Consider the following 10,878-nt stretch of genomic DNA (forward strand, 5'->3'; position numbering starts at 1 on the left):
GAGGAATGAACTTCCGGTGGAGGGGGTGGGATGACAGAGGAATGAACTTCCGGTGGAGGGGGTGGGATGACAGTATCTGCATCTTGGGTATTTCGTCGTAGTACGTCAGCGAGATAATTTAGAATGGGTTTCTCATTTATATATGGCGAGAATAAAATATTACCCAACAATGAAGTTACATGAGAAGCATACGCATATGTACATTGCGTGCACACACACTCACAGCAGGCTTCCACACAATTTTTAACTAGCAAATTCCACTGACAAGGCATTGGTCCTCTTCAAGACACAGTGGAATCAAACCAAAAGCCAAAGTGAACTTCTTAACCATACAGCTATCAAAATTAACGAGAAATCAAATTAAAGTCATTATGCCAGCATAATGTTAAACAATGATGATGGTGATGATATGTTGTGTACTTTTATCCGTCTAGATCAGGAGATGGCAAACATCTTATATCATTGACTGCTGCCCACCCTGCTTCATAACCTTTCAACCCCTACCTCCACCCTATCACTTAAATTTTTAAAATGTAATTCATAAGATTTTACTTTTGACCCCTTAGATAACCCCAATTGATCCCCATACTGTTGACCCCTGTTCTAGTATCTTCAACCAATTATTTGTATTTTCAATCATTTATTTCAAAAATTAATTACATACTTTTGCATATTCTTATTGTCTTCTTGCAGCACACGATATTGGTTTTCAATGAGAGTTCGTTGGTTCTTTTCCTTTTTCAGTCTTTGACGACAATCATAGATGTACTGCTGGAGTTTGGCAGCAGATGTCGGGTCTGTTAAAACGAGAAAAGACAAATAACAAGACGACATCGAGAGTTCAACTTCACGGAGGCAAATGAGCGAGACCCTTTGGCGTTACATCGTGCTTGAGAAGAAGTAAAACCCATCAAGCCAAGTAAAATCACAATCACAGCAGATACTGGTGTCACACAAATGGCACCTGCGCCGGTGGCACATGAAAGCACCCATTACACTCTCAGAGTGGTTGGTGTTAGGAAGGACATTCAGCCATAGAAGACCATGCCAAATCAGACTGGGGTCTGGTGCAGCCTTCCAGCTTGCAAGCTCTGGTCAAATCGTCCAACCCATACCAGCATGGACAATGGACATTAAATGATGACGATGACGTTTGTCTTCAAAGAGAAGCAACCACTTCTTTCACATTGATACAAAACCACAATGCAGTGCATTGTTGATTACCTGAACCCCAATACATTACAGGTACTTACGTTGATGAACCGCAGAAAGAAAAACAACAAGGTTGACTTGGCCATGTTTTGAACCCTAAACACTAAAATAATGAAATGAAATATCATTGGTCTGTCAAAGCAGCCTCCTACCCCAACCCTTTTCATCCCAAATAACAAGGGTGTCCAACAGAGACACAAACTTGTGTAGGAAACAAGTAACCCTTTCTATGAATCCCGCAAAACTGGAATGAGATTTATTTTATCAACCCTAAAATACTGGTTTCGAATTTTGACACAAGGCCAGCAATTTCAGGGGGGAGGCGAGGAGGGAGGGTTAAGTTGATTGCATTGATCCCAGTAATCTACTGGTACTTATTTTACTGACCCCCAAATGGATGACAGGCAAAGTGACCATGGCAGAATTTGAACTCAGAATGTAAAGACGGACAAAATGTCGCTAATTATTTTGCCCAGTGTGCTAACGATTCTGCCAGCTCTCTGGCTTAATCAGCCCTAGAATAACAAATGAGAAAGTTGGCCTCAGAGTTGAACTCACAATGCAAAGCTATGCAACTAAATAATACAAACAACTCTGTCGATTATTCCATCAACCACTACCACTGCTCAGTCACTTCATTCACCGTTCTTCTAAACACAGCCTTACTCCTCCTCATCCTCATCAACATCCATTTTTCCATGACCATATCGGTCAGAGAGAATTTGTTGAGGCAGATTTTCCATGTCTGGATGCCCTTCCTGTCACTAACCCTCATCTATTTCTCAGCAAGGTAATGTCTCCCCATACCTGGACAGACAACTTTTACACAGCAGACTGGACACAAGCAACACCACTTGTATGACGGAGATGTTCATTTACAACCACCACATGGCATCTAGACAACACACACACACACATAAAGGGATTGGCATTAGGAAGGGCATCCAGCCATAAAAACCAAAGCAGACAATTGGAGCCTGGTGCAGCTCTCCTGCCTTGCCAGCTCCTGCCAGCATAGAAAATAGACGTTAAATGATGATGATATATATATATATTTATATACATTGGGCTTCTTTTAGTTTCCTTGTACTAAATCTACTCAAAAGGATTTTATTGACCCTCAAGACTAATAGAAGACACTTGTGTAAGGTCTCACACATTGGGACTGAACCTGAAATCATGTGATTGCAAGCCAAGCTTCTCAACCACATGCCCACTCCTGTATCATCATCATCATCATTATCATCATCGTTTGACGTCCGCTTTCCATGCTAGCATGGGTTGGACGATTTGACTGAGGACTGGTGAAACCGGATGGCAACACCAGGCTCCAATCTAATTTGGCAGAGTTTCTACAGCTGGATGCCCTTCCTAACGCCAACCACTCAGAGAGTGTAGTGGGTGCTTTTACGTGTCACCTGCACGAAGGCCAGTCAGGCGATACTGGCAACAGCCACGCTCGAAATGGTGTCTTTTATGTGCCACCCACACAAGCCAGTCCAGGGGCAATGGCAACGATCTCGCTCGCCCCGGTGACCAGAGGATCATTGTGGAAGAAGAAAAAAAAGTAAACAACTATGACGATCTGAAGAGGGGAACATGAACGTTGTGGTCAATGAAGAAAGTAGACATGACACCAATAGCAATTGGTGCTGCTGGAAGTATCAGCATTCAACTACCAGCATGGCTGAAAAAGATTGGAGCAAGTGTGAAGGGTGAACACCTACAAAAGTCAGCATTGCTTGGGACTTCTATTATTTGCAGGGTTTTTGAAGCATGGCCAGTAAACAAGTGTCCCCTTAGTCTGCTGGTTGTGGACAGATGACACTTTCCATTTCCCCAGCAAAATAAGCTGTGAATTTTCATATAATAATAATCCTTTCTACTAAAGGCACAAGACCTGAAATTTGTGGGGAGGGGACTAGTTGATTACACTGACCCCAGTGTTTCACTGGTACTAAATTTATCGACCCCAAAAGGATGAAAAGCAAAGTCAATCTCAGAACATAGCAGTGGATGAAATACTGCTAAGCATCTCCCCCAGCATGCTAATGAGTATGCCAGCTCACCACCTTAATAATAGATAATAATGATAATAGATAATAATGATAATAGTTTCAAATTTTGCCACAAGGGCAGCAATTTTTGGGGAGGGGGATGAGTTGATTACATTGACCCCAGTGTGCAACTTAATTTATCGACCCCACAAAATGATGAAAGGTGAAGTTGACCTCAGAACATAGCAGGGAGCGAAATACCGCTAAGCATTTCACCCAGCATGCTAACAATTCTGCCAGCTCACCACCTGAATAATAATAATAATAATAATAATGAAGTATAACATTGTAACCATTCAATCAATTATGAAAGCAAGAATTTCCTACCATTTAGGTTGAGGTTCATCAAGACATCTTTCTCGTAATTCACTGTTGAGAGATTATTCTCTGTCTCAAATGAAGTCACGGACAACATGTCATCGTCTTTTAAAACATCGGAACTATCCAGAAAACCAAAACCAGCAAAATCTTCCAACACAGTTTCTGTGGGTTTCCTACAATTCAAACAAAATTTCACTGAGATAAATTTTATTTCAAAGATGAAAAAATTTCAAATATTTCAGCATTTTTATTCCCTCGTTCTCCCTTCATAAATGCTGAATGAGGTTGACATTCCCAGATACCTTTTCTACTCTAGGCACAAGGCCCAAAATTTTGTGGGAGGAGGCCAGTCGATTAGATCAACCCCAGTAATAACAATGTATTCCTTTTCTACAACATTCCCAGACACCATAACATTAAGAGGATCAGACACAAATCGCTCCTGGTTAAGACACTGCTCAATTATGAGTAACTTTCCCCAAAAATAACATAATTATTCTAATTATATCTTTGGCACAGAAATATAAATATCTAAGACAGTATTTGAACTCTCTAATACCTGAAGTCAATATCAGCATTTCTGCGTATTTCATTTATGAAATGCTGATGTTTAAGAAATGAAATTATTTTTAATTTCATAGCACTTCTGAAGATTCTTATAAAAAATTTTCTGAATGATTAAGCAATATAAACAACAGAAATAACAAATCTGTCAAACATACAACCCACAGCATGGCCGCTGGTTCAATTTTATAAAAAAGAAAAATTATTATTTAATTTTGAAATATTCAGTAAAATAATTAGTGCAATCATCCATTCAGAGTGGGAACCTGACTAAAATCATAATTAATACTGGTTTCATTGAGATAATTAGTGTAACTTAGAGGAATCTTTTGTTATCTCAACCAATGAAAAGATATTTCTTAATCCTTATCCTATAATATGAGACCTATTTCCCCTTCACTTTGCTTATACATACCAAGCTAAATGGAAGTTTTATTTGTTTCTTCATATTCACATATTATGTTCAACTGAATAGATTCTAACATGTGACCAATATTGAAAAGTTTTGCAGCTGAACCAGTGCAAACTTCCTAACAAACATTGGTCTTCTCAAGAATTGTTTGCATTCTGCTGGACAATTTCTACCTACCTTCTCACTCTGGGCTCTTACTTAGCAAGGCTGTAACTTTCGTGACCTGGTCCAATATATGCAGAGAGGGTCAAAGGAAGAAAGTTAGCCTAAGCGAGATGCAGTTAGGTTTTGTGCCAGGAACAAGCACTACTGTACAGTAACTGCAAAAGTATTTGGTCAAAAATAAAGCCGTGTATTTGGCTCTTTTTTTTTTTACATAGAGAAAACCCTTGGTGGGGTCCCTTACTCCTTTATCTGATAAGCAATGCAGAAGCTAAAGATAGATGAGTGGCCAGTGAGAGCAGCAACAGCCATGTTCAGGGAGGCTGTCTGTAAGGTTGGCAATACGTATAGCAATGAATTTAGTGTACAAGTGGGAGCTCTCCAAGGACTGTTTCTCAACCACTTCTTGGTTGTCCTCCAGACCATAACAGAAGAATTTCAGACTGGCTGCTCTTGAGAGCTCCTCTAAGTTGATGACTTATGGCTGGGTGCCCTTCCTAACATCAACCACTCCATAGAGTGGCACCAGCACAAGTAAGATGAGTTTTGGCATGGTTTTACAGCTGGATGTCCTTCCAAATGTCAACCACTTTACAGTGTGGACTAGATGCTTTTTAAGTGGCACCAGCACTGACAGGGTCACCAAGTATCTTGCAAAACAAGAATCTATGCTCTATTTTTAGCATAAAAACATCAATTTTGTCCAACAATGGCCAGCTTGGTCATTTTGGTCTTGAAAGGTATGGGGAGTGGGGGGTTGATTTGCTGTACTTGAGAAGACACTTCAAGCTAAGTAAAACCATGGGGGTCCTTGCATACAGGCATGTCCCCTGGACCCTGCTTTAGCTCAATGATCCTAATCTTGTGGGCTCGTGGCTGCTGGTACCACATAAAAAGCACCAGTGCCAATGTCACGTACAAGTGCCTCATTCGGTGCCACATGAAAAGCACCCAGCACTCTCTGTAAAGTGGTTGGCATGTTAGGAAGGGCATCTAGCCACATAAACCATGTCAGAACAGACAATTAGAGCCTGGGAAGCTCTCTAGTTCCTCTCAAACCATCCAACCCATACCGGCAAGAAAAACAGATGTTAAATGATGATGATGATGATGATGATGATGATGATGTGGATTCAGAGAATCATGTGGCTATGACAAAAAGCTCCTCTCATGGTCTTGGCTATCAGACAACACAGCAATCCAATAGAGAAGTGTAATCCAGAGTGTCCATGCAGCTGAAGTCCAGAAGACACAATCAATGAAATTGCTTCATGACGATTATTTAAACTATACAAAATCAGGAGGGTGAGTATGACAGGTGAATATATTTGTTTAACAACTTCAGTTGTAGCATTGGGGTAATCATGATGTTCTAATGATCTGATGAGCTAGCTTTCTTTATCTGCACTGGTTTGTGAATATATAACTGTATTGTATAATGCCAAGCTTACATCTTATTGCAAACAAGCAAACAATAATTTATTACACACTGATCATCATCTGCTAATTACCTCCTCCAATGCCCCCTCCCTTCTCTTCAAAGCTGACTTTTTTTGTCTTGCAAGTACTTAAAAGTACCCAGTCCACACTATAAAGTGGTTGGTGCTAGGAAGGGCATCCAGCTGTAAAAATCCTGCCAAAACAGTCACAGAAGTCTGGTGCAGGCTTCTGCCTTATTGGCTCTTGTGAAACTGTCTCACCCATGCTAGCATGGAAAGCAGACATTATGATATTCTTACTACATGAAGTAGGTTGTGAAACGGCTGTAAGCCAAAGGATGTCAGGTGGTTAAATAAATATATTCACCTTTGGACTTTTCATGAATTATATGTATATATTTATGTGTGTGTGTTAAAAATATAAAAAAATAAGCTACATTGACTTACTTTCCTTGAGGAATGGACTGTTGAATGTCTGCAGTCAGTTGAAGAGACGGTGCCGACAACATGGTAGACTCAATACCTTTTGATGTCTCATTTAATTTAGGTTCTTCCAAAGTCGTAACCAGTTTCATTTCTTCACTGTCTCCAAGACATTTATCTTTGGTTTCTACACTTCCTCCTGCTATACAGGTCTTTTTCTTTTCAATAGACAATGGTACTGCTGTACTTTCTAAAGATTCTTTCCGCATTTGAAACAATGTCTCTTCTGAGAGTTTTGCAACAACAGCAGCACTTGCAGCAGCATTTTTCATGTTGGCATCAACTTTATCTTCTGAAAATGGTTCCTATCAAAATTAGAGTAATTTTAATATTTCAGAATAAAAACTGTATTCTAGAGAAGTTATTTGAAACAATATTTTTTAATAACTCATTTGTGTTCTTCAATTAATTTTTAATTATATCATAAAACTAGTTTTATATTATTTCATACTATTTGTCAACCTCATTCCATTCTTCTGACACCAACATTACTTTCTACCCATTCACCTTGTACCACTTCTTCATTAGTGTGCATGTGTGTGTACATATATACCCCAGCATGGCTACAGCCTTAGTACAGAAACGTATAAAGTACACACACACACATATATATATATATATATATATATATATATATATATATAAGCGGAAATAGCTTACACTACAACTCCTACAAAAATAACAGCTTCCTCTTTCATACATTATCCAAGAACAAGTGTGTTTGAAAAGATAACTGAAAGTGTTTACATACACTAGAAAGAAACGTTTTCCAAAAAGGTTTTGATGTTCTGATAAAGAATTTATAACTTTTTTTAAAAAATTATTCTTAAAAAGTATCTTTTTTATATTTGATAAGACTATAGTTTTCACAAAGATCTTTAAATGTGTGTATATATCATTGAACATCTGTTGTCCATGCTGGCATGGGTGGGACGGTTTGACAAGGGCTGGTAAGCTGAGGGGCAGCATCAGACTCCAGTCTGATTTGGCATGGTTTCTACGGCTGGATGCCTTCCCTAATGCCAACCACTCCAAGAGTGCAATGGGTGCTTTTACGTGCCTCTGGCCCAGGTGCCAGTTGTGCGACACCAGTATCAGCCACGGCTATGATTTCACTTGGCTTGATGGGTCTTTTCCTCAAGCACAGCCTATTGCCAAAGGTTTCAGTCATTTGTCATTGCTTCCATGAGGCCCAAAGCTCAAAAGGTACTTTTTATGGGCCAGTTACACAACACAGGCATTGGATACATTGCTTCCATCAGGCCCAAAGCTCAACAGCTGTTTTTTGTGTGCCAGATGCCTCAGTGAGACCCAATGCTCAAAAGATGCTTATTGCATACCACCAGCATGGGTGCCAGTCACATGACCCTGGCATCAGCCACAACTGTGATTTCACTTGGCTTGATGGGTCTTCTCAAGCACAGCATGTCACCAAAGGTCTCAGTCACTAGCCATTGCTTCTGTGAGACCCAACATTTGAAGTTCATGCTTCACCACTTCTTTTCATGACTTCTTCCACAGGTCCCAGCTGTCCTCATCCATATGCATCACATGACCAGTGCAGTTGTCGCTCTTGCACACCACATCTGATGCCTCTTATGCCCAACTCTCAAGACATATACACTTTGTCATACATGCACACTGACACTGCACGTCCAGCGAAGCATACCAGCTTCATTTCTTTCAAGCCTACGCATGTCCTCAGTTGTCACAGCCCATGTTTCACTGCCATGTAGTATAGCTGTTTGCACACAGGCATCAGACAGTCGACTATTCAGGAACAATAATGTGTGTGTGTATGTATATATATATAGTCTGTCATACCGGCCATGATGAAATACCACAAGGTATAGAAAATATGAAATACCACAAGGTATAGAAAATACATATTCGCCTTTATATATTTATATATTTAATCCTTTATATTGAACACTCAATATTTCATCTATTCAATAAGACATATTCCATATATTCAATAAGACATTCAATACTTTATTTCATAGTACCATCCATTTTTATTTTATATTATATATTGTATATTCCATATTCTATATCCCACATTGGTTCTGCAGGAATATAAATAAAACATAAAAAACAGACAGTGTTGGAACTCTTTTAAACAAAATAATATATTCCTCTATACACAATCATACAAAACCCCCCTTTTTTTGTATTTATTTTTACTCGCATATATATATATATATATATATATATATATATATATACATACTAGCTGTTGGACCCGGCATTGCTCGTGTTTTCCATGTTGAAGTTAAGCCCAGCTCTGACCGTGTATTGAAATCTCCTACATTCCCTGTGTCAACTATTACCCATTGATTTTGTTGAAATTTTACACATGAAAAAATGCAAAGACTGCAGGAAAAATAAGATCCTTGTGGAAATTTCCATTCAATCACCCAACTGAGTTCACAAAAATCGATGCCAACTGAGCATTATTGAGTTTTCGAAAACTTCTGGCCTTATTTGAACTTCAGGACATGTGATCTACCTATGTGCCAAAAATCATTAAAATCAGTTAGACAATGTGGGTGGAGTTAGAGTAATCCCAAACATACACACAGACAGACACCATTACACATTTATGTATGTGTGTGTATATATATATATATATATATATATATATAATGTACTATGCTGTGACCAATACTTGCAGTCAGATTAGTCCTGGCTTCCAGACTAAACCTCAAAGACTAAATCCTTCTCAGCCGACATTCTCTACAGTGTCCAAAAATAATTCAAGAGATCCTATTACTGTTATCACTCTTGTTTGATTGTTTCAGATTTCAAACACCGCCAGAGGGAGTTTTTCTCTGCTAATTGCTTGAATAATCTCAGTTAAAATCTTTAAACTATGTGAGACTTTACTGTATTTGAGTAAGTCTTATCAGTAAGACAAATCATAAATTTTGAGACCTAACAGCCTGAGCGAGGTCTTATTTATGAATTGTTGAATTTTGTATATAGTTCTTGGAAATTCTTATCTTTTTCATTCAAGACCAAAGGAATGGCCCCTGGCCCATTCGAAGGCCTCCAAGATGCCAAACACTTGTAACAAAGTAGGTTCCCCTCAAGGCATCCAGGGCCAAGTATTGGGGGATGTGCAACAAGATAAGGGATCAAATCTTTCACCCAAGTTTTAGCCACAGGAATATCGTGGTACCATTTTTATGGTATGCAAAAGAATTCCACAAAGTTCGTAATTCTTACTATCAGAAAAGCAGAAGACCAAACAGAGGCTGAGCTTACAAATGAAGATGCTTTTTGCTTCATTTCACCACTGTCTACCGACTTTCAACTCTTTGCAACCTGGGTTTTTTTTTTTTTTATTCTTTATCACCTGAGCTCCTTTATTTTGATGTACCCCAACTGGTCTCCTAGAAAACAAGGTAGGTAACATAAACTGATTCCCTGTTAGCAATACCCAGCTTCAATGTCGTATTCCTGGTCCATATTGACCAATTTTTTTTAATATCAGCGAGAGAGAAGTTAGTCTTCATAGAAGAAGTCTTAAATTCTTGTGTTGGTCTCATGATAAATAACTCTGATTCATATTCTTAGACTGGACATGTCTCTAATCTCATTCAAAACTCGCACCTGGCCTTTTTACTTTGATCTTTCAGTCTATCATGATTAATGACTAACAAACAAGATGGATGCCATGGAACATTGTTGGAAATGCTGAAAATTTTTACAAAATATTTTTAAAAATTAAGAAGGAATTTAATAGGAAAACAAATTCATAAATCAATCAATATTTAGAAATAGGTAACACTTGCCATTATTGATGATGATGATGATGATGAGGAGGAGGAGGAGGTGGAGGAGGATAATGATGATGATGAGAACAATGATGTTGATGATTAGAAGGAGGAGGATGATGATAACAAGAGCAATGATGATGATGGTGATGATGATAGGATAATGGAGATTTTTCTGTTTTTAGAATGTTCAAACATTTTTCCTTTTCAAAAATTACTGAAATAAACTTTACAATTCTGGATTTCCGTAGATGCAAGATCGATCGAGATTAAACCTGATCATCGTATGGAAGCCATATTTTACATTGCATTTATTGCTGATGCTTTAGCATTTTCAAACTGATGGGAAGAAATGAAAAAACTCCTCAAACCATTTCTTTGTTATTAAAATCTTCTTCATTCCTGAGAAACTGAGGCAGCAAAAAGACCCCTGCTCCACCACCACCACC

At 38.6% G+C, this 10,878-nt stretch overlaps 1 protein-coding gene across 1 annotated transcript in view; it reads right to left on the reverse strand.

Moving 5' to 3' along the window:
- Positions 1-10,878, reverse strand: part of LOC106881714 (uncharacterized) — a 71,817-nt gene that overhangs the window by 5,126 nt on the left and 55,813 nt on the right. The window contains exons 18-20 of the mRNA XM_014932192.2: positions 6,615-6,955; positions 3,597-3,763; positions 665-797 (exon numbers count right to left, since the gene is read on the reverse strand). Of these exons, the coding sequence (XP_014787678.1) occupies positions 665-797; positions 3,597-3,763; positions 6,615-6,955 (641 nt within the window). The remainder of the gene's footprint in view (positions 1-664; positions 798-3,596; positions 3,764-6,614; positions 6,956-10,878) is intronic.

This window comes from Octopus bimaculoides, chromosome 1 (assembly GCF_001194135.2).
Source record: "Octopus bimaculoides isolate UCB-OBI-ISO-001 chromosome 1, ASM119413v2, whole genome shotgun sequence".
In the NCBI taxonomy this organism is placed as follows: domain Eukaryota; kingdom Metazoa; phylum Mollusca; class Cephalopoda; order Octopoda; family Octopodidae; genus Octopus; species Octopus bimaculoides.